This window comes from Schistocerca gregaria, chromosome 2, assembly GCF_023897955.1.
Source record: "Schistocerca gregaria isolate iqSchGreg1 chromosome 2, iqSchGreg1.2, whole genome shotgun sequence".
Classification (NCBI taxonomy): domain Eukaryota; kingdom Metazoa; phylum Arthropoda; class Insecta; order Orthoptera; family Acrididae; genus Schistocerca; species Schistocerca gregaria.
In genome coordinates this window covers 779,714,136-779,738,756 of record NC_064921.1, presented here as the reverse complement: position 1 = coordinate 779,738,756, position 24,621 = coordinate 779,714,136, and the positions used below count along the sequence as shown (strand labels likewise).

The 24,621-nt window shown below is 38.4% G+C and overlaps 1 protein-coding gene across 3 annotated transcripts in view; it reads left to right on the top strand.

Annotated features, from left to right (window-relative positions):
* Positions 1 to 425: 425 nt before the first annotated feature.
* LOC126335030 (actin-related protein 2-B) overlaps positions 426 to 24,621 on the top strand; it is an 81,180-nt gene continuing 56,984 nt past the window's right edge. Inside the window, exons 1-5 of one of the 3 annotated variants that reach the window (XM_049997874.1) lie at positions 458 to 582; positions 1,226 to 1,336; positions 8,618 to 8,635; positions 12,469 to 12,548; positions 20,524 to 20,659. In XM_049997874.1, the coding sequence (XP_049853831.1) occupies positions 535 to 582; positions 1,226 to 1,336; positions 8,618 to 8,635; positions 12,469 to 12,548; positions 20,524 to 20,659 (393 nt within the window). In that variant the 5' untranslated portion in view covers positions 458 to 534. Of the gene's footprint in view, positions 583 to 1,225; positions 1,337 to 2,703; positions 2,722 to 8,617; positions 8,636 to 12,468; positions 12,549 to 20,523; positions 20,660 to 24,621 lie in introns of all 3 variants that reach the window. The other 2 variants (XM_049997875.1, XM_049997876.1) reach the window with 2 other exon arrangements.

Genomic DNA, 24,621 nt, shown 5'->3' with positions numbered 1-24,621 from the left:
TCGCCAATATTTGCACCACTTAGAAATCTTATCAAGGTCTGAATATTTGTGCTCCTTCGTTTAGATTTCACTTCCTTGTAGATAACTGTATCATCTGCGAGAAACTCAAGAACAAAGTTACAGTATACTGAATATATTTAGAAACATTGCTTTGTAAGTGACACTTCTCATTAAACTTTAATGATTAAAGGATGCCGTGATACACGTCATAGCTGCGTCATCTTCTCTTCCGTTTCCACACTGCGGTACATCGCTACGTGTACATCAATAACGACATAACCACAACTGTCACCTGCGATTATTACTTTATATTTACCCATTATCATAATTAAGGATTTTTATAATAACGGTTATTGTCTCATTGACCTTTTCCTCCTGTCCTAAAAAACTGAGGGCTGAAGAAAACTCCTAAAAAAAGAATCGCTGCAGTAAGTGGAATATCTCTGACGGGAAACGTTAATGTTTGGTTATCAGTATCTTAGGGAGGTGCCGGGGAGGTGTGGTGTGGGATTAGGAAGTTGTTAAATATTTTAAATGGATAGTCAGGGCAGAAAAGTTATTGTTTGCGATAATGGAACAGGGGTATGTATGTATGCTATTTCTATTTTGTTGCCCATCGCTTTTGTTGTAATATGCTTCTTCGTAAGTGACAACTGTCATTTCATGAGTTTACAAAAGTTGTACTACGTCAGTAAACATTTGTTGTGCGGTGGGATCCCTTATGTTTGTTTTATTTGTGTTGGAATATCTATTGTTTATGTGACAAAATAATTGTATCAGACTTACGAGTAGTTTTTCAGTCTACATCCTCGTTTATACTCCAGAAACCTTTATTCCTTGTTCGTATGTAAGAAGTTCAGAGGAAAACATAAAACTAGTTCTTTGTTACGAAAGTTTTATTTTATTTTGTGGGACGTAACCGCACCTTTTAAACAGTGGTTGGATCAGTCTTGTTGCCAAATGTATTATCAGGCTGTCACACGTCTCATGATTTTTGCCTACTTTCTGGACATACAAGCTCTGTTTCCGCCAGTTTACAAATTTTGAAATTTTGTTGTGTTTCATTTGTAGACCTACTGTTTTGATTTCACTATTTTCCTTTCATTGATGTCTAACTATTGGGTATGTGGAGTATGTTGTGGCTACTCTTTTGCATGTGTAGAAGGGGAAGTAATGGATTCGACTCAGTTTGACCTAATTAATACCCTGCGTCTTTTCTTTGCAGTTCGTTAAATGCGGGTACGCAGGCTCGAATTTTCCTGCTCATATATTTCCATCAATGGTTGGAAGGCCAATTATCAGAGCTGTAAACAAGATTGGTGACATAGAAGTGAAGGTGAGTAAGAATACTGACATTGTGATGTGTAGTAATACTACAACAATGTTTTCCCAATGGCGATCAGTTATATTGAATACAACCGTGATTTTATAAACCCAGCGATACCTTAACATGTGAGACAGATAATTCATTGTAAAACATGGAATTATCAACTTGATATTTACATTTCACTTGCAGTCATTAGTTTCTATTAAGCACTGTCATTTTTTACAGGTCCCTCAGTATTGTTGAGAGCACTGAAACAATTTGCGATAGACATATCAACAAAAACTTGTTTGACATTGGAACATACATTCATACATACATACATACATACATACATACGCATCTTGATATATTGTAAATACTACTGTAGGATTTAGATAGTTGTTGTGTCATTGTGAGTCACCTGCATTGTGAAAATGGTTCTTGAGATATTAATCAAAGGAAGTATTCTATTTTCTATATTTGTTTATGCAAAGTTAAGGGATGCACCTTAGCTATTAGCGGTGATACCACACTTGCGTATTAACCTATACTGTATTAGAAACCACTCTTAATATTTATGGCAGACAAATTTTATATGAGTAAAAGTAACTTCAACATTTGCCATAGAAAGTGGAGGTAATCATCTGATGATGATTACAGAGGGGCAGAATCAAACTGCCTGACATTTTATGGTTGTGGTAATAATGCAGCCTTATTTGTTCTTTAACAATGTAGGAAAAGGTAGATTTCTACTTACTGTAAAGAAGATCCAGACAGGCATGATTAAAAGACACACAGAGCTGTTGGTCATTCCTTCATTGATGATATTCCTATGTGGATTTCCCTTATTTGTTCTTTTTAACTTAAGATAACAGCATATATCAAATGATATTGTGTAGGCTAAAATATTTTCATTGAGTAGTAGTAAACTATTCCAAAGTTTGCATCTCAATCAGTTGTTCACATATTGTGATGGTTTGTTTATGGACACAGATTTGTGTGGTTTGATAAACAAGTGCAAAATTTAATGAAAGAGAACAGAATCACGCAAGTTCTGTGAAAATCATAAGAAGATGGCTGTGATACCCGTAAGACACATCAATGAATTGGCTCTAGTATGTTAAAACCATATGTAGACCTTGAGTATAAAAGTGATATTTTCTGAAGTTGGTTAGTAAATTTTGACACTATTCTGTGGCTGCAATTGTTCACCGGCATTTGTTAATCACTGCTGATGATTTATGTAATTTTAAAAGGATTTGTTAACCAAGGCTGCTTGTTTTACTTGTTGCTATAACTCTTTTAGTGCCACTTTTTCAGACGGATGATAAAATGAGAACAATCTTGTATCGCATATCAAATTGTAAGCCTCCTTAGCATTTTTTTCTCTATTACAGGAAGATGTTTATGTCAAAGTAAGGCGCTCATCATTGCTGTAAGCTCACAAAAGCATATTGCATAAATTTGTGGGTTAATTCCTAGTAACTCATTAATTCTGTCATGCATGGGCATCTTAATACAGTTTGTGGGTTTGATTTATAGTAGTGGCGTTGATTTAACACACACATGTTGTATTGTAAACTTTGAATGTAGCATATTAATCAGAAGGAAAGTACAGGGCTCTTAACATTTGTTGCAGTATCTTGCCCTGTATTTATTATTGGTTTGTTGGAATTGGGTTATTAGTTATGTTGTTGATACATATTAACATCATAATAGATTTTAAAAATGTAAATGTGTGTAAGTGATATGACCATATTGTTCAAATGTACAAAAACAAAACAAAAAAACTGTACTATAAAAGGAAAGTCAGGATGGGTTGGGTCGACAGAAGCGTCCGATCCCACGCGTCAGCTTTGACCCGTGACGTAAGTGTGTTGTCGTGTGTGACGTCATGACGGCACGGAGTTTGGTTTGTGAGTGTGGAGTGTTTGTAGATGTTGTCGCATTGTGGTTTGTAGTGCTCTCTGGTGGTATGTTCAGGGTTTTTGTTTGTGTGGTGTATAGGGCTCAGTTTGCTTTTGCTCATTACCCAGAATTGTTAGTGTCGGCTGTGTTTTGTAGTGGAATTCGTTTCAGTGAGTTAACGATTTTGCGTGAAGGTTAATTTAGTGTTGTTCGCTGTACATCGTGTGGTAATTTTAGTAAAATTAATCGGTTGTTGTTTTCGTTCAGGAATGGATATGATGCATAAAATTAACAGTGCGCAGGTCAAGGGAAGTGTTCGATCCCAGTGTGTGGCTGTGTATGTTTATATTGGTATTGGGAGATGTTTTTGAGCTATATAAGCCAAGGGAAGTGTTTGACCCTAATTTATGGGATCAGAAGCTGCTGTTGAGCTATGTAGGTCAAGGGAAGTGTCCAATTCCAGATGATTTTGTGTTTAGTGATATTTGGGGAGTGTTGTGATGTCGGTTTTTTTCCTCGTTTTGTGTGGTTTTGTATGGGGGTTGGTGTCTAAATTTGTTTATATTTAGTTTGCTCCCATCCAAAAACACACCGAGCGAGGTGGCGCAGTGGTTAGCACACTGGACTCGCATTCGGGAGGACGACGGTTCAATCCCGTCTCCGGCCAACCTGATTTAGGTTTTCCGTGATTTCCCTAAATCGCTTCAGGCAAATGCAGGGATGGTTCCTTTGAAAGGGCACGGCCGATTTCCTTCCCAATCCTTCCCTAACCCGAGCTTGCGCTCTGTCTCTAATGACCTCGTTGTCGACGGGACGTTAAACACTAACCACCACCACCACCACCACCACCCATCCAAAAACACCCCATTTCCCGTGCTTGTCCCATTAGTGTCATTAGGCTTTTTGTGGAAAGTGTGTGTGTTTGTTTCTCGATGTATTTTCGTGCTCATAATGTGTACGTACCGACTTTATATGCACCATATTGGAATCGTGGTTTATGGTCCTTTCAGCCATATTTGTGACGTCGTGGATCAAAGACGACGGGTGGGATCGGACGCTTGCGTATTTCTGATTTGTTTGCCCAACAAGCACAATGAGGGCCAGAATCAACTCCTGTTATGGAATTCTAGATTTCAAGGCATCCTCGAAATTGTGCCTTTTAGTGAAATAACTAGCAGTGGAAGAGAGTATGTGCCCATTCATTCATTCACATTGTGACACAGAGCCTTCAGGTACGTGAAACGTAAAGTTAGGAGATAGAGAGAGAGGCATAGCAAATCCTTTGCAGCACACAGATGGGAATTGGGATAAGGGAAATGCTTGTTACAATTGTTGACTTTGACCAGTGACGTAGGAATTGTGCAACAAAGTCTTAAACGTGATAGCTGGAACGTGATACCAGTAGCGATTTTGTCAAACGTGCTGAACTTAATCAGTCTGTCACCGCAGTCTGGTGTTTTGCATTCACATTGATTGGTTTTGCCATCTAACACTTAAAATATGAAAACACGCACCAAAAGGTGATGTCACAACAGCAATTCATGCAATATTATTTGTCAAAGCTGACAAACAGTATTGAATTTCCCTCCTGATCTTGAAATTGGATACATAAGCACCTGGAATGATTAATATTGCTAAACCAAATGGCATCTGTACTTAATGATTGATTCAGTTTGGGAAAAAAAAGGATAAAAAGCATTATCTGATCACTTTAGTTAGAGTTATGTAGTTTCCCCAAATAACTTAGTGTGGACACTGAAGTGGTTGTTCCAACAATGCTGCTGCCGATATCTTTGATGTTGTTTATAAAGCACAGAACAGTTTGGAGGCAGACAACCAAATATTGGAGATGTGAAAATCCATTTTAACAACTAAAAATAACAACTACATTTTGCTTATGCTGATAAATTTGCACTCAGAACAGTGATACATTAGGTGCATTTAAAAAAAAAAAGATATTTTTGTTTTCTTGCGAATTTTATTTATATCAAAACGCACTGTGCAACACAGTTAAATGGTCACTACCTCGAAACCACCATAATTGTCTCCTGTTGCAACATAGAAGTTTGACATTTGCTTCAAAGATGGCTACAACCTTCTGCGGTAGTGATGCAAAAGCATGGTGCTGTGGAGCTTCACCCTGAGTCTCGGTGATACTCTACACAGCATATTGTCAACATATGCGGAAAAAAGGTCAGAGCTCGGAAGTTCATGTGATGTGTAAGATAGTATAATTTCACCACCGTTCTGCCAAATGACATATCACACTAAGGGAAAGCCATCATACTCTCTCTTGTCGACATTTCACTCCTTCTTGTGATGCTTCTGTGATAGAGGTCAGAATTGTGATACGAAGCATTGAAAACACAGTTTTCTTATGTGTGGTGAAGGAAAAGGTTTCCAGTGCACTGCCACTCAGAATTGACATGAGACGGCCTCAGGAGGGTGTTGTAAAGGACATAATTGAAATCACCCTTTTCTGTGGGACATTGATTACTACACATTTCGTGGTCGAAAATGACAGTTTGCAGTGCAGTGAGCCACAGGGTGACATTCTTGGCAACTTTTGAGACTGCTGATCCCCCCCCCCCCCCCCCCCCCAATGATTCGCCCCTTCTGTAAGGACATTACGGGCCAACAATCGCATCGAATTTGGTAGTGTGTAGCACGATCACAATTTTTCCTCTGGTGTATAGGGGGGAACCACTAAGGACCACTCAAAATCATTCTTCGAAATTTGAACATGATCTGAGACAGAAAAGGGTGCTTATGCTTTATCAGCCCTTCTGTTTCACACCACCCTGCAATCATGGGAGTGAGAAGTGCAACAATGACACTTGCTGGAATAAAACAGCAAAGAGTTCCTCTGAGATCCCACAGTTGTTCTGCAACATGCTTGGTGTCATCCTCGCCTCTGTGTTGAACACTTTAAAAATGTACCTGTACAGAGAGAACCTGTGATGGAGTCCTAGGTGACCTGCAGACTGGCAATCTCCTGACACCGCACCTGCTCCGCATGTCTGCTAACAGCACTAGAGCAGCATAGTATGCTGCTTGCAAGCGTCTGAGACTCCTTCAAGGTTTGTCCCTGTAAAGTTGCTTAAAGTTTGCAGTTAGTCTTAAACAACTTTGTGAAGATCAAGATTTGGCGAGTAGCTGTACGTCACTCTATTTAAACTTAAAAAGAGTTTCTGTTGAACAGCAGAGCATCTTAAGGTTTAGAAAGACAATAGTTATCATGGGACATACACCCAGACATGTGTATTTGTATTTCGATCAACATTACTCATGGACAGCATCAAAATTATGCAATCCATACTTATACTTTAGGCAAAATATTAACAGGACAGTTTCTGTGCCTGAGGATTGTGTACTGTTTGACAGAAACTCTTAAGTTTTAACAAAATCACATACAGCTTTTGTGCCTAATCTTGATTATTCACGAAGTTGTTTAGCTTAAGACTAATTGCTAACTTCAAGCAGTTGTTGATACAGTGTTTGGAAGCCAGGCATTTGTTGGAACTCATGAAGTCTATCGATATTTACCATTGTATAATAGCCATTATTAATGTATCAGAGATAAATGTAGAGACACGAAACCAAATCTATGATTGGGTGGTTTAGTTGTTCCAAAGTCAGAGGAAAGGGCATACTACATCTATTAGGACTATGCCTTGTAAGAATGATTTTCAGGTTAATGACGGCTTTAGACTACTGTTAATTGAATAATTTATTATTATTATTATTATTATTATTATTATTATTATTATTATTATTATATTTTTTTATATACACAATATAATATTTCTCAGTGGCCACTTCCCTGAAAGTAATGTGGAAGTTCTGTCTTCCAAAAATACTCCAGTTGTGTAGTCAAAGGACATTACATGGGAATTTTAGTTTACATAATTTTGGCTTTTCAAAATCTGAAGAATGCCAGATGTTTCACTGATTCCAACTGTGACATTTAAGTAGCTTTTTCATTATCATAATGGATTTCTTTTCCTGCTTTGTATTTGTGAAAGCTGCCCTTTATGATGGGTTCATTTGTGAGGGTGAGCCTAAATGAGGAACAAATAGGGTCATGGGTTTCTAGGTGGATGGGCCTTCTGATAACATTATCGCTAACATTGAAGAGCACAGATTGTTATTCAGTCATGATGACATGCTGAGTTCCAGGCAGGCCTTCCTCAGAAAAATTTACACACATATTCATACAAGTAGGCGCACCTCATGCATGCATGACTTCTACGTGGGGAGTTAACACTGTCAGAAATTGATGCCCAATCATCAAGTTAAGTTACGATACTGACTTAGTCTTAAGCGCCCATAAAAAAAAAAAAAAAAAAAAAAAAAAAAAAAAAAAAAAAAAAAAAAAAAAAAAACAGAAAGAAAGAAACCTTGAGATTTAATCAGAAGGAGAAATTTACTCTCAAGCTATGGTTAAGACATAATGCACAGAATGCAAAAAGTTCAAATGTTTAGTGGAAGTCTCTTACTCTCATCGCCTTCTTTTCTGCCATCCCCTCCTCAGCCCTTATCCAGCCTTCACTCTTCCTTCATTACTTCTGCTTTAACTTGCACCACATTTACTGCTTTTCTTCGTCTCTTAGCAGAGGATGCTTTCAGACGTATGGTCTTTCAATTGTTTTGTGTTATTAACCACAAATATAAATATTTATCGTAAGTATCCTTACTCATTGTAAACTTTAATTTCCTAATTGTAAATTTTAGCATCATCAATTTTGATTGCAGTTGTCGTTGACAGTCGTTCATATTTGCCACAAGTTTGAAGTGCTATGTCTCTGTATATCTTTATTAAGCATTTTTGATGTAGGGCTATACAAATTTTTCAAAAATAATCGTTTGCCACATTGTAAGTCCTGCTGCTTTTCTTGATTAGCTATCAAATTTTTTTGTCAGTTGTCTGAAGATGTATGTTTGCAGCTCAGCATTGCTTTGCAGTAATGTGAATTATTAAAACGAGGTTGTCCACTTTCACAAATAAGATTTGGTCATTTGGATGTCACGGATGCTGTCATAGAAACTGAAATTTGTACTTACCATTACTGCACAGCCCCAACGTAATTTTTTCTCAGTGAAAGTAATCTGTGAATGACTCTTTGATTGAAAATCAGCCAAACCGAGAAACATTTCATAAGTGATTGTTGAGAAATAATTTTTTGGTGGTTTATTTTGAGTTTTGTGCAATCTATATCTTGTCTAATCTTACGTGCTATGATCTGTTGCTGACCGATTTTCTGAAAACAGATATTGCTTTATTTCTAATATTGTGGTCACAATATCAGCAATTTGTCTTTTGTACTGCACACACTTAATCATTCATTTACACCCATTTAATTCTTATGACAGTTTGTAATCTTTTTATTTACTGCTGCATAGGAGTTTGCTCATGTACCCGTAAGTATGTAATACTGTCCTCATACCCTTGGAATGTAGACGTGTGCTTTGTTGTGCAAAATTACTTATGGGTGAATATCAAGTTAATTAATTTAACTATAACTTATAATACCACATTTGCCTTTGTAAGAGTCATTTACTGTTTCTGGCTGCCTCTTTTTTTTTCTCTGCTTTCCTTTTCTGATGTAGCAGGTGATCAAAAAGTCAGTATAAATTTGAAAACTTAATAAACACGGAATAATGTAGATAGAGATGTGAAAATTGACAAACATGCTTGGAATGATATGGGGTTTTATTTTTTTTTAAAAAAGAGTTTGCAGCATGTTGACGTTACCTGAAGAGACGCTTTTAGTGAAGCTGTATTTTCAGAATAGGGAATGTGCTAGTGCAGCGTTATGATCCTATCGCCATAGTAAGGGGATTCAAACGAGTAAAGGTCCATTGAGAATTGCAGCTGTGGCCAGAATGATTTCAAAGTTCGAAGCCACGGGTTGTTTAGACGATAGACCCCATAGTGGCCAACTGAGCACAAGACGTAATGCTGCTGAGACAGTTCAGGAAGAAATGGATACTGTAGCGGGTTCGTCTATGCACGGGGAAGTCAGCGCTCGTGCAGCCGCACATCACACCGGCATTCCATACACTACTGTTTGTTTGGCACTTAGGAGTACACCCCCCCCCCCCCCCCCCCCCCAATGCTATCCGTACAAAATCCATTGGCATCATGAACTGTTACCTGGCGATTTAGTGAAGCGGAGGGCATTTGCGGTGTGGGCATTTCAAAAGATGGCGGAAGATGACGATTGGTTGAGTAACTTGCTGTGGACCGACGAAGCTCATTTCATGCTCTGAGGGTCTGTCAGTACCCACAACTGCAGAATTTGGGCTACCAAAAATCCTAAAACTGTCATGGAAACTCCATTGCACGACGAGAAAGTCACGGTATGGGTTGGATTTACTACATCTACCGTTATCGGGCCTTTTTTCGTCAAGGAAATGCGTAATTCTGGTTTTGTAACTGCTACCGTGACGGGTGAGAGGTACGCCAATATGTTACAGAATCGCATCATCCCCAGCCTGGCTGATAAACACCTGCTGGAACGTAGGATGTTTATGCAGGATGGCACTCCACCTCATAATGCTAGACGTGTGAAAGATCTCTTGTGCGCGTCATTTGGTGGTGATTGTGTGCTCAGCCGCCACTTTCGTCATGCTTGGCTTCCCAGGACCTCAGTCTGTGCGATTATTGGCTTTGAGGTTACCTGAAGTCACAAGTGTATCATGATCAACCGACATCTCTAGGGATGCTGAAAGACAACATCCAACGCCAGTGCCTCATCATAACTCTGGACATGCTTTACAGTGCTGTTCACAACATTAGTCCTAGACTAAAGCTATTGTTGAGGAATGATGGTGGACATATTGAGCATTTCCGGTAAAGAACGTCATCTTTGGTTTGTCTTACTTTGTTATGCTAATTATTGCTTTCTGATCAGATGAAGTGCCATGTTGGACATTTTTTGAACTTTTGTATTTTCCCACCCCCTATTAAAACACCATGTCATTCCAAGCAGGTGTGTCAATTTGTATCTCTCTATCTACATTATTCCGTGATTTATTCAGTTTTAAAATTTATACTGGCTTTTTGATCACCCGGTATAATAATGTCAGATTGTAGATGTTATCTTACAGTACTTTTAGTTGCCATATTTACATTTCTTGTTCCATTGGAGTAGCCTGATACAAAACAAAGGTGAACATGTACGAAACCACTGTTCGTGTGAAGAAGTTCGAATCTACCTGACTGCAGCTCCTACTGCTTGTGACATCTATTGTATTTGCCTGAAAATATATGATTGGAAGTAAACTTTGTCACCCATTTACAGCACCAGATTTGTAAATATAAACACAAAGCTTTGTCTAGGTTTCAACTTGAATTGGGGTACTTGTTTCCACGCACAGACATTGTTTGATATACTGAAATATTTCATGCCCTTTTTTCAGTTTTTACTGAATTACTTCCTATTTCCTGAACCATTAGCAGAATGAAAATTTTCTGGTAATTGTAGCCACAAATGACAGCAAAGTAACTAGAGCTAGGCTCCTTGTCAGTATTCCTTGGAGCTATCTTCAGCAAAAAGAGACATGACACTGTATTTTTGCGAAAACAGGCAGTCACAATGAAAGAGCACATTCAAAGTATTCTGAAGAAGATGGTGACGAAAGTGGAGATTGCGTTCCACCTACCTCCCTGCCCATCCCCCCTCCCCGCATACCATAATTCTCAAATTTGTTAGATATTCTGAAACACTTAAGCCGTTTCAAGCAAAACTAGCATAAGAACAATGCAAACAGCTTTTGTCAAAGATTATATTAACATAACGATGCAGATGTGACTCTTTTAGATTTGTACCTATAATGAACAGATGGTGTCAAAATTACAGTGAAGCAGCTGTTCCATGTGCTATCAAGACAAATGTGGAGCATATTGACTTGAAGCAATTACAGGGTACATGCAAGTTATTCATGCTGTGGTGTGAATTAATTTTTAGAACTCATTCTGGTTTCAATGCATGAAATAACTGTACAGTAATCCAGAGTTGATACATCTGTTTTCCTCATAATTTTTACTGTTATGTCAATAAAATTTACTGAAATAGTGTTCATTCTGTTACTACTTATTTCCACTCCTTTTGTCACTAACAGTTGTGTGCGCTTGGTGCCTAAAGTGTTCATAGACTTAATTGTCCATATGCTCATTTCCGTTCAGACAGACATTAAAGCACTAAGTTACAAAGTGTTTTTCAGATTTTGTTACATTTATTGCTCACTGAATTGACATTCTGTGTCCTCCCTTCCTTTTCCTGTCTCGATCATTTATTACACTCTGTGCCCTTACATTCCACCTTTCCTTTTCTCAGTCCTGATTTCTCATCACTCCTATACTGTAACTTACTTTACTCCACTCATTCCATTGGTGATATCTCATCACCCCGGTGTATCTGAGATTAGAAATATTCTGATACATTTTTGTATGATATGGAGAAGGTCAAGTGTGAAAAGGAATACAGGGCAGTAAATTTTTCTCATGCAAATGTAAACTGTAATATTAGTTTAATGACATTGTAAAACAAAAGTATGTTGATTCTGTTATATCGTGGAGCAATTGGGAAAGAGAGTTCTTATGTTTGACAGACATGAGATGCTATTGCATCTTAGCATGTTGGCTTTTGCCCACTTTTATGTCCTTGCAGATAGAAACCAGTATACCATATACATAATGCAGATCATTTTAGCTAAAAAGTGAAATTTATGTAATATTTGAACAGGCTTGCAAGGTATGAGACACGTCCAAGCAGTTCTGAAAATAATGTGGTGGGGTATTTATCAAGTGTGTAGATGCTATATTTCCTACTTTATCGGACAGAAATATGAAGAAATTTTATTCATTAGTAATAAATGCCTTATTTTGATTTTTGTTGCTTTTTGCCATATTTGATTTTTCATCTGCATGTGTCAGTAACTGTACTATTGTCACATATGTAAAAACTACATCACATCTATATTGTAGAAAGTAAGATGAAGTATGCTATTATACACACTCTGCATGGGCGTTCCAGTTTTTGTAGTACAGTATTACTGAATAGCTCTGGAGATGGGGTTGTATACTGTTTATCAATTTAGAAAACTGTGCTGTGCATGTAGTTTGAACATATATTTTCTGACTAAAGTATTAATTTTTCATCTTAGTAATCACTGAGAGCATGTATTTCCTCACCTGTATTGTACATTTGCTTCATTTTGCCTAATAATTTATATTATTTAATGAACAGGACTTAATGGTCGGAGATGAAGCGAGCAAACTCCGATCCATGCTGGAAGTAAATTATCCAATGGAAAATGGAATTGTAAGGTATGTTTTTATACTGCATTACTTGTTCAACTTTGGGATTTTTGTTGTACAAGAACATCAAGAATAAAGGACATATAATGCCGCTGGAACCTGGAGCATTCTGTGAGTGGTTGTTAAGTTAATATAGCATTTGCAAAACAGGGTTTGTCAGCTTTTGTTCTTTGTATTGTTGCACTCCTTTGTGACCAAACAAAAGAAAGGTTTTTCCTCAATTGTCACTCAGAAATGGTTTACAGAATATTATATATAACTTGAATGTATAAATGTGGTGCTCTAAGCCACATTTCCAGTGTGTTTGCAAAGAAAACTTTACGGTCAGTATGTATCACCAGTTTTCAGTTATAATTAAGCTGCATAAGCTTCTAAAATCATTCAAAAACTAAGGGTACCGTAACGAATGGTGGTAAGATAGGTGCTAGGAATTGGTTGGAGAGGCAGGACAGCAGATAGCCCGGGGAACAAATGGGGTTGAAGATGTAATTATGACTGTAATGAAAAGAAAATGGGAATTGATAAAACACGTATGCAAATAATTTGATGGCTAATGAGCCAAGGATTTTTTTTCTGTGGCTACCAAGAACTAAGAAGAGGTACAAAAGAAAACCACATGGAAGATGCGTGTAGTTGAAGACCATAAGGCATGAAATGTGTGGAGGGCATCTTTATCCAGCAGTGGATGTCAAATACTTGAGTGTTATGGAAGTGTCTAAAGAAAACATAGTAAGATCATGATGATCCCACCTGGTCATCTACATGTATACTTCACCAATCACTGTACTGTATGTGGCAGAGGAAACATCGCAGATTGAGAAAGAAAAAAATGGTAGCCTATATGGCTCTGTATGTGCCCTAATCTCTCTCATCTTATCCTCGTGATCCATATGCTAGAACATGACAGTGGTAGAAGAATGGTCACAAAGGCTTTAGAGAGACGTTCTCTAAATTTACCCATCAATTCACAAAAAAGTCATCACCATTTTTTAAAGGATTCATATTTTAGTTCCCTAACCATTTCTCTTACACTTTATTAGGAGCTAAACCAACCAATGTATGTAAACACCTCTTAGAGGAGTCAGACATTTTAACTACATTTTGACAGTACATATATTCCGATGAAGTTGGTTGCCAATAAACTATTCAGATTCTGATTATGATAACAATGCCCATAATGCATGACAAATACACTGAGGTGGCAAAAGTCGGGGTATATCTCCTAATATTGTATCGGACATCCTTTTGCCCAATGTAGTACAGCAACTCAATGTGGTGTTGACCGAACAAGTTGTTGAAAGTCCCCTGCAGAAATATTGACCCACGCTGGCTCTATAGTGGTCCATAATTGCGTAAGTGTTGCCCGTCCAGGATTTTGTGCATGAATTGATCTCTCACTTATGACCCGTAAATGTTTGATGGAACTCGTGTTGGGAAATGTGGGCGGCCAAATCATTCACTCGAATAGTCCAGCATTTTCTTAAAATTAGTTACAAACAATTGTGGCCCAGTACAAGGCACATTGTCTTCCATAAAAATTCCATCATTGAATGGCTGCAAATGGTGTCCAAAGAGCTGAACGTAACCATTTCCAGTCAATGATGGTTCAGTTGGACCAGAGGACCCAGTCCATTATGTGTAAACGCAGCTCACACCATTATGGAGCCACCACCAGCTTGCACATTGTGCTGTTAACAAACTGTTCCCCGTCATTGTGGTTCTCGTTTGACGGTGGTCCGAATTTTGCTGGACTGTCCCAAAATAGCCGCCCTGTGCCGGACTCTTAATCTCCCTCATGTTAGGAGCTGATGCCTCACCAGCTGACTTTACCATTCCCTTTAAGGGATGGCCACTTAACCTTATTGGCGCATTGAGGAGTTGACAGAACACTCTGTTGCCTCCTCTGCCCAGACTGGACTGTGGCTGTCTGGCTTTGGTGTTCCAGTCTGGTCGTCACCCTACCTATTCTTTTGCTCTTCTTCCCCCTCTTGTGTGGTTTGTTAAACTTATTCATCTTTCGTCTCTCTGTACTTATTTTGCCTTGTTCCTGATGCTAGTTTTTCCTAGGCAGTTTCTGGGTGGGGTAACTCTGGTAAGTGGTGGGGGCTGGGATTGTATATCCCCTCATTGCGCACTGCTATCAGGGGCTTCTGGATGCACCCTACATGGGGCTCCTTGCTTGCCTTTGTTCTTCTGTCCCCCTTTCTTTGTTTTGTCCCTTATCTCACGTTCTTTGACCTTTCATAGATGTGGGGGTTCTTCCCCAGGGTTTTACGCAGTAGGCTGTGTCTTAAGCATTAGGCTGTGACTTATCTACAGTCATGTAGACCTGTCTGTTAGAGGAAAAAGAACTGATGGCCTTGTAGTTTGGTCATATTAATGATCCAACCAACAACCTGGGTCCCTGGCATTGTGGGGTCTGCACCACACTTGAACCCTACCACCTGCTCTTACCAACTGAAATTGGGACTCACCTGACCAGGCCATGGTTTTCCAGTCATCTAAGGTCCAACCAATATGGTCATGACCCCAGAGTACAGGCAATGACATGCTGTTAGCAAAGGCACTCACTTTGGTCGTCTGGTGCCATAGCCCATTAATGCCAAATTTCGCCACATTGTCCTAACAAATACATTCGTCGTATGGTCGACATTGATTTCTGTGATTATTTCATGCAGTGTTGCTTGAGTGTTAGCACTGACAACGCTACGCAAATGCCACTGGTCTCAGTCATTAACTGAAGGCTATTGATGCCTGTATTGTCTGCAACGAGAAGTAATGTCTGAAAATTTGTATCCTGGGCATGCTGTTGACTGTGTGGATCTCAGAATACTGAATTCCCTAACAACTTCCGAAATGGTATGTCCCATGCGTCTAGCCCAAACTGCGATTCCTCTTTCAAAGTCTGTTATTTCCTGTTATGTGGCCATATTCACATTGGAAACCTTTTCATATGAATCACCTGAGTACATATTGGCATCCCATGACACTTCTGTCACCTCAATGTATAGTATGTAAGACAAATATAAAACCTGTTTTTGGTTTGTCTGAATATATTTGAGGAAGTACTTAGTCCATAAATTTAAATACCTTGTTGAGATAATGTAGGAGAATGGTTTTGGCAAGAATATAGTGCAATATTTAATCAATTTATAATGTTGTTAAATCTTTAACTCTCCCAACAACTGAATGTCTTACTTCAAAAGCTGTTTTCAAACTTAAATTTTTTGGAGACATAATCTCTGGATTGGATTAAGAGAGTGAGCTGGCCAAGTAAATCATTCAAGCATTTGTCTTTGGAGAGCTGTTAATGAGATGTGCCCTTTTGTGATTGACCCGAATTGTTCTTGTAGCAGTAGTCGACTGTCATACCTGTAGGAGGATATAAGGAAGCATTAAGATGGTATCTTTCTAGAGCTGTGCTGACTATACTTGAGTATGAATAGGAATGAAAGAGTAAGAGTGTGTCCAGAAATAATCATTGCACCCTACAGGCATGCTACTTCATCCTAGAGGACCACTTTCATGTATGTTTAGTGGATGACATTAGGTTCCAGCTTGAACAAATCGAAATAAATCCACTATGACTCTGCTCTTGTTGTGCTAGCATTGACCATCAAGAAAACAGTCCTTTATTTAACATTAACCTAATTATTGATAGTAAAGTAAGATTCCGACCAGCAGTTGAGTTCCTGTAAGGGTGCTGACTGTGCTACTTTCTCTCTGTGAAAACTTTCTAGTGTCAGGCCTGGTGGTCTCACAGGCCAGAAGTATGGAAAACTTTTGCTTGCAGCTTGAAGGAGGTAAATAGAAAAAAGTTTCCTAGCAGGGCACCTTTTAAGAGACTAAAAAGAAGTTACTTTGGATTTAGGATGCCATCTTCTGCAGTTCTGGTGTTTTTGTGGAAAGACAGCAGAACTGTGTGCTAGATTTCCAGTTACCATAGAACAGAGGTAGTATTTATGACCAGAAAACAGAAGTGTGGCACTAACATCAACATTCGCTGCACTTCTCTAATAAAAGACTGCAGTTGTAATGTGAGAGGTATGAATCATGCTGACAGACTTTGATCTGCGTATGGGCTGGGAAGAAGACCCAGAAAGTTTTCGTAAGTGCTTATGAAATGTGTAGTGAGCTGTATGGAAGATTCCACTTCTGGAGTTTAGAAGTAACATTAAGTAGGGATTGATGAATCACACGAATACAGAGCTTGTTAGTCCCAGAGCTGCAAGGCAAGTTCTGTCAGAAAGCAATAAAAGGAATAAATGAGTCCCAAAAGATGTACAACTAGGAAAGAAAGGTGTTTATTTTCTCACTTTTGCAGCAAATGGGGGAAGATGTGAAGTATGTAATGCAAAAAAGCTTCAGTCTAGACCAAATTCAAAATGTTTACTTTGTAGTGTGTCCCTCTGCTGCCATAAAAATAAAGATGTTTTTGCTAAATTCCATTTACCAGCTATGTAATTAACTTCCTAATGTTCAATTCTAACACATTTTGATTTATTACTTAGAAAAAGTGATCTAATGGGAACTGTTGGTCAGTAAACCACTGGAGGTCCAGACAGTACTCAAAAGTCTCATTTTTGTAAAATGGTGACAAAAATAAAATTAGAATCTGAAAAAGTTCACTGTTGTTTTGTTACTATTTACTGATGTGATCAATAAAAAACTGGAAAATTTAGGTATTTTTGATAATTCAGAGAACAAAAGTTTAAATGTCTTCTCTACATTTAATCTTAATGTCACACAGTTTAAAGTACAGTATTTTACCATCAATCAAAAATACTTTCTTACCATATTGAGACACAAACTGTCGTAATTTTACTTTGATACTTTGCTTCACTTTACACATTTTTTTATTAACTTTATCCCACGAACTTCAGACTTTGACAAGACTGAATAACACAATGAGACCTTTGTCTGAAGTCCAGGGCCCAGAATTGCTTAAAAAAACTAACTACTCGTAGATTAACAAATGGCTACACAAACTCATTGTTATTTTAGGGTAAATCCATATTGTGAATCCAAACAAAATAGGGGAAGAAAGTAGAAATTTGCTGTTTTCCAGAAAACAAAGTGAGATGCATAATTTTGAGTAATATAACATGGAAGAAAGAAATTGCATGAGAAATGTTCTTTATTTTTGAAAGACTGAAAAAATAATGAAAATACTAATGAAAGTACTAATGAAAGTATGCTATATCTGAGAGAAGTGACTATATATGCATAAATATGATTCAACAAATTACAGTAGTTCATTTAGATTTTTCATAACAAGTGTTTATATTTATTTAGCGAACATGTCAGTCTTACTGAAAATTATGTACCCTATAGTAAAAATGCTGGATATTAATGTGTACAACAGCTGCTTAGCAGACACATAAAAACCTGTGCAGCAGTTCCAGTGGATGACATTTGATAACACTTTGCAGGTGGTCATGCATATGACTGTGTGACTAAACCAGCGATGGGGTTAAAATTTACTTGTAAAGAGATGCTAAATGTCTCATTGACCACAAGAACAGTTACACAAAGAACAAGTCTAATATATGGAACAAACCCCACATGTAATCATTGGTGAACAGCAAGCAGAAATCAATCAATATAGCAAATTGTAACAAGCCCATGGGCACAGTAGTAGTCCTTGGAGAAGTGGCCAGATTGTAGCAAATAAATACTTAGAACATATACACATGAATTCACTGGAGCTTGCTGCCCTTGCCTTCTATAGCTGCATCCACACCGGCTGCACCACGCTTAGGTGTACCGCTCAAAACGGATAGAGGTACGGCACAGTCGAGCACATCTGGTATGTACACAACCCATGCCACGCTACACAACAGTGAAGTAGTTCCACACAGTGGCATTATATCCAAGGAAACGGTTCACTTGTGTGCGGCTATGTTTGGTCAGCATTAGTCATTTTCCATTTTTATGACATGGGCACACTGCAACATTGCTGTGCACTTAGGAGCACTCTATTAAATTCTGCGTGATTCTGCCCTGGTGTGCACTGTTCTGTGTTGTTCTGCACTATGTATTTGTGTGCAGCATGAAGCTGTGCAGCGTGGCGTGTCAGGTGTTGACATGGCTATATGCAGCCATGAAGACTGCAGTTGTACACCATCTTGACTCAACTCTGTTTGATGGTAGGGGATGCCCGTTGCATAGAACAACACCCTCAGTGCAAGCACACGAGAATGAGTGCCACCGATGGTTTGATCTGGCAAACCTTGTCATTTTATTCAAATGGAGTCATTGACTGCTACCACAGGATGTACCGTATTTTATGGATGCGTGGAGTGAGCTTTGCACACAGGTCACCCTCACATGTGACCATATGGCAAATGGCAAGTGATGGTTTGGTAGCAGAAATGACACAAGTGACATTGTGCAGGTTGAGAGGTCATTAGTTTTGAGTTAAGGGATGGAGTTGTGGTTGTGGAAATAATATTACTCAGTTTGGGCCAGACTGGAAGGCATAAATGTATAAATTTCCTTTTTTAACAAGGATTCTTTTTCATATATTTATTCTCACTGGTGGACACAGCAGCATTTCCACTTATTCGTAAAAGATCAAATACACCTGAATTGTTTTCATCATTTTAAATCATTTGTTAATAGAAATGTCTTCTAGGGTATACATTACTGAGAGGTACCAAAATAGAACATATAAAGTCTGTATGTACTATATTGTTGTTATCGTCATCTTTCGAAGACTACACTTTCACCAACTGAGAGTTTCAGACATTACTTAAGATTCCCCATAACAGCTACAATCCAAACACCATCCTTCCCGTTTTTATCAAGTCTTAAGAGTTATTTACTTACTTACTTACTTACCTTGCTTTACTAGTAAGCTGTGTCGAAAAGAAAAATTTCATGTTGTTTTTATTTATTTTATTTTCTTTAATTATAATTGGTCTTTTCTCATTTTCTGTCTGACTTTCAAAATTGTTGTTGAATTTCCTGTAGTAAGTACCATACTTTATCATAACTTAAGATAAAAGTTTTCATTGGTAATGTAAATCACTGAAATATTTTAAGTGAATCCCAAGAAATTGAAAACATCTAATTTGCAAAAGTAATAAATAAAGTAAGCTCTTAAATTTCTTGTATTATTTCTAATATCACTATTGTTATTCAACAGAAAATATGATCGTGTGCCGATTCATGGGGGTTTCTTCCTATAAGTTTCAAATTTTCCTTTCCAGCACCCATGTTTGTGTTGCTATGCATCAATGTATTTACACTCCTTGCAGTTGTGTAGCAGTTCATCTCTGTTTTTAGCAGCATATGCTTGTGGGTTAATGCATAACTCAGTAAAATTAAAGATGATAAAATAACAGCAGTGTAGAAGTCTTTAGGCTGAAAACTTAGCACAGTGAACAAAAAATGGCACTTGTTAATAGTTTGTCTCATGTTCATTTGCACTATAAACCATAATGGTGTGGTATGAGTCATAAATTGACTCATAAATAGGGCTACATGCTGATTTCTTTTTAATGCAGACATGAGTTAGTAATTCCTGCCCACCATCGGTTATACATTACAATAATAGAAATTCTTCTACAGAAAAAACAAGTTGTCTAAGAGAAACCTCTTCACTTTGAACATCTTTGATAAAGGACAGCAAGTGAGACTTGCAGAACTGACAATATATTCTTTGATTGGCCTGTAGTGCCCAAATAATTTCAAGCGGTTACGTCTACTGCTGCTGGCGTAAAAACAAAGAAACATCAAAAAAATTTAAAAACGTTATTGGCGATATTTTGAAATCCAAATTATATCTGTCAGTATTTTGTATTAGAATTGTAATACTCAGAGTATTTTATATGAGAAAATATTGCTTTCTACAGCTAAGAAATATGTTGTTTTACTTGGTCTATACTGAGGCTTCCAATAACTAGTTATGTAAGAAGAGCTGCAAGGCTGCAAAGTTTGTGGTTTCATAGCATCATGAAAATATTTTTCTTGTTTTCAGGAACTGGGAAGATATGTGCCACGTATGGGATTATACATTTGGTGAAGAGAAAATGAACATAAACCCAAAAGAATGCAAGATTCTTCTGACTGAACCTCCAATGAACCCAACCAAGAACAGAGAAAAAATGATAGAGGTATTGCTTTGAATAATAATGGTCTATTTACTTTTTAGTATGTATTTAGCTTTCATGTTTGATGTATTGTGATGACTTTTTCATAAACTTCTTTACCCTTACTTCTTTCACCTGGTGACTTAACACCATTCTTCCTTGACATATGACATGGGGCATGTTAAGATATTGGACTTGCATTCTTAAGGACAACAAACCGTTCAGATAGTATCAATTTTTAGGCTTCCAGTCATTTCCCTAAGTCACAAGTTTTCTCTCCCATGTTCTCCCAACCTAAGCTTTTGTTCCTTTGTGAACTTAGATAAAATACAATACAGTACATGCAGTTCTGTAGTGCAGAAGAGCTGACCACACCATTAGCAATAATGCACGAGGGCAACCAATAAATGGAGCTGGATATTATAATTCGATGTTCATATAGATAAAAACTTGTACTCGGAGCTGTATGTTGTGTATAAGTTTGTACTTTTTCCTATGTTGGTATTTCGGTTGTTGGGGGTTTATGTGTTGTCATTTTTATTTTTAGTTCACTGTTGTTATTTGAGTTAACATATTGTCATTTTGTCATTTAGAGATAGTTTGGGGAACTGTATAAGCTAAAAAGTAGTGCTAAGTGGAGAAAGCGGAACATTTCTGACATATTGTTCTGTTTGAGTTCAGTAAAGAGATTATAGCAGCAGAGGTAGCCGGAAACGTTTTTGCCATGTATTGGGATAATACCATCAGACAGAGCATGGCAAGAAAATTGTTTACTGATTTTTAAGGAGGATTGTTTTGACATTAGTGACTCTCCACATTCAGGAAGACCTTCGGGGTTTGATGAAGACTACATATTAATCCACAATGATCCACATCACTGTACTAGAGAACTGGCAAATGTGGTGAACTCTGATCTTTCCACCATCATGCAACATTTGCATACACATCGGGTGTATGGGTACTGAATGTTCTAAGCCAAAATCACAGAAACCAGCAGGTTGCCCTATGTGTATCTCTGTTTGCTTGTCATCAATTACTCCTGGACAACACTGACCATTTATAGTCTGTATCATTGCTGCTGATGAGAAATGGTGTCTTTATGGTAACATAAGGAAAACAAAGAAATGATTGTGCCCAGACAAAGCAGCAACTTTCGGTACAAAAACCTGTGTGCATCCACAAGAAATGCATCTGGTATGCTGTGAATTGCTTTTCCCAACTGTAACATAACTGCTTACATTTATTGTCAACAACTGACACATGTTGCAGACACAGTCCAATAACATTGACCAGGGAGACTGTATGAAGTGATGCTACTCCATGAACCCAGCTGCATTCTTCTAGACTGACAAAAAATTATATTAAAGAGTTGGATTGAGAAGTCATTCCACACTCACATTTCACTTGATCTTGCGCACTCAGTTTTTCACATTTTTTGCTCTCTATCGAACAACCTTCAAGGAACTTCCTTTCCACATGAAAATGCACTCCAAACGCGACTTGACGAGTTCTTTACCTCAAAACCATGTGATTTCAACAGCTGCTGGAAAGAATAGTTACCCCAGCGTTGGTAGACTGTTTTAAAATATGAAGAAAAATGTTATTTATGACTAAAGCTTCTGTTCCGCGTGGGTGTTGTAGTTATTAAACTTAGGAAATGGCTAAGGGGCATATGCACCAATCCAGTAAATTTTCTAAAATGTATGAACTGTGCTGCTGGCGTGCAATCATTGTGTGCTAACTTTTGTTAATTTTCATGCATGTATGATTTACGGCAAACGGAATTAACCATTCCGTGCAACACATTGTACATGTGCAGAATCAGCCATATTGCAAATGTGTAAAGCCACCAGTTTTGTAGAATATGAGTGTATGTACCTTTTAGTCCACTTCATAGATGTGCAAATGTTCTGTGTAGCAGATAGATTAACAAATTAGTCAAGTGGTTTGTGCTTGGTTCACAACACCGTACTAATCACGTGCACGTGCACATAGTCTGCAGTTACATTTCATCCTTCGTGTCCTCAGTGTCTGAATAAAACCATTTCTCTATAAATTGGCATGGCTTGAAAACCGAGAAGATTTTATTCAGTTCACGCTTTTTCAGCTGCTAATAGGTAATTGATGTCAGGAAAATTAAGTTACACTGTGCGCTTCATCTACATCTACAGCCATACTCCGCAAGCCACCTAACAGTGTGTGGCGGATGGTACCTTGAGTACCTCTATCGGTTCTCCCTTCTATTCCAGTCTCCTATTGTTCGTGGAAAGGAGGATTGTCGGTATGCATCTGTGTGGGCTCTAATCTCTCTGCCCGCATCTCGTGGGCGTGCGGTAGCATTCTCGCTTTCCCACGCCCGGGTTCCCGGGTTCGATTCCCGGCGGGGTCAGGGATTTTCTATGCCTCGTGATGGCTGGGTGTTGTGTGATGTCCTTAGGTTACTTAGGTTTAAGTAGTTCTAAGTTCTAGGGGACTGATGACCATAGATGTTGAGTCCCATAGTGCTCAGAGCCATTTGAACCATTTTCTAATCTCTCTGATTTTATCTTCATGGTCTATTCGCGAGATATATGTAGGAAGGAGTAATATACTGCTCGACTCCTCGGTGAAGGTATGTTCCTGAAACTTCAACAAAAGCCCGTAGCTAGCTACTGACCATCTGTCCTGTAAAGTCTTCCACTGGAGTTTATCTATCATCTACGAAACACTTTCGCGATTACTAAATGATGGTGTAACGAAGCGCGCTGCTCTCCGTTGGATCTTCTCTATCTCCTCTATCAACCCTATCTGGTACAGATCCCACACTGGTGAGCAGTATTCAAGCAGTGGGTGAACAAGCGTACTGTAACCTACTTCCTTTGTTGTCGGATTGCATTTCCTTAAGACTCTTCCAATGAATCTCAGTCTGACATCTGCTTTACCGACAATCAACTTTATATGATCATTCCATTTTAAATCACGCCTAATGCCTACTCCCAGATAATTTATGGAATTAACTGCTTCCAGTTGCTGACCTGCTATAATGTAGCTAAATGATAAGGGATCATTCTTTCTATGTATTCTCAGCACATTACACGTGTCTACATTGAGATTCAATTGCCAATCCCTGCACCATGCGTCAATTCGCTGCAGATCCTCCTGCATTTCAGTACAATTTTCCATTGTTACAGCCTCTCAATATACCACAGCATCATCCGCAAAAAGCCTCAGTAAACTTCAGATGTCATCCACAAGGTCATTTATGTATGTTGTGAATAGCAATGGTCCTACAACACTCCCCTGCGCCACAGCTGAATCGCTCTTACTTCGGAAGAATCATTGAGAGTGACATGCTGCATTCTGTTATCTAGGAACTCTTCAATCCTATCACATAATTGGTGTGATGGTCCATATGCTCTTACTTTGTTTATTAAACGACTGTGGGGAACTGTATCGAACGCCTTGCGGAAGTCAAGAAACACGGCATCTACCTGGGAATCCGTGTTTATGGCCCTCTGAGTCTCGTGGACAAATAGCGCGAGCTCGGTTTCACACGATCGTCTTTTTCAAAACCCATGCTGATTCCTACAGAGTAGATTTCTAGTCTTCAGAACAGTCATTTTACTCGAACATAATACATGTTCCAAAATTCTACAACTGATTGACGTTAGTGGTATAGGTCTATAGTTCTGCACATGTTCGACGTCCCTTCTTGAAAATGGGGATGACCTGCGCCCTTTTCCAATTCTTTGGAACACTACGCTCTTCTAGAGACCTACGGTACACCGATGCAAGAAGGGGGGCCAAGTTTCTTCGCGTTCTCTGTGTAAAAGCGAACTGATATACCATCAGGTCCAGCGGCCTTACCTCTTTTGAGCGATTTTAATTGTTTCTCTATCCCTCTGTCATCTATTTCGATATCTACCATATTGTTATCTGAGCGACAATCTAGAGAGAGAACTACAGTGCAGTCTTCCTCTGTGAAACAGCTTTGGAAAAAGACATTT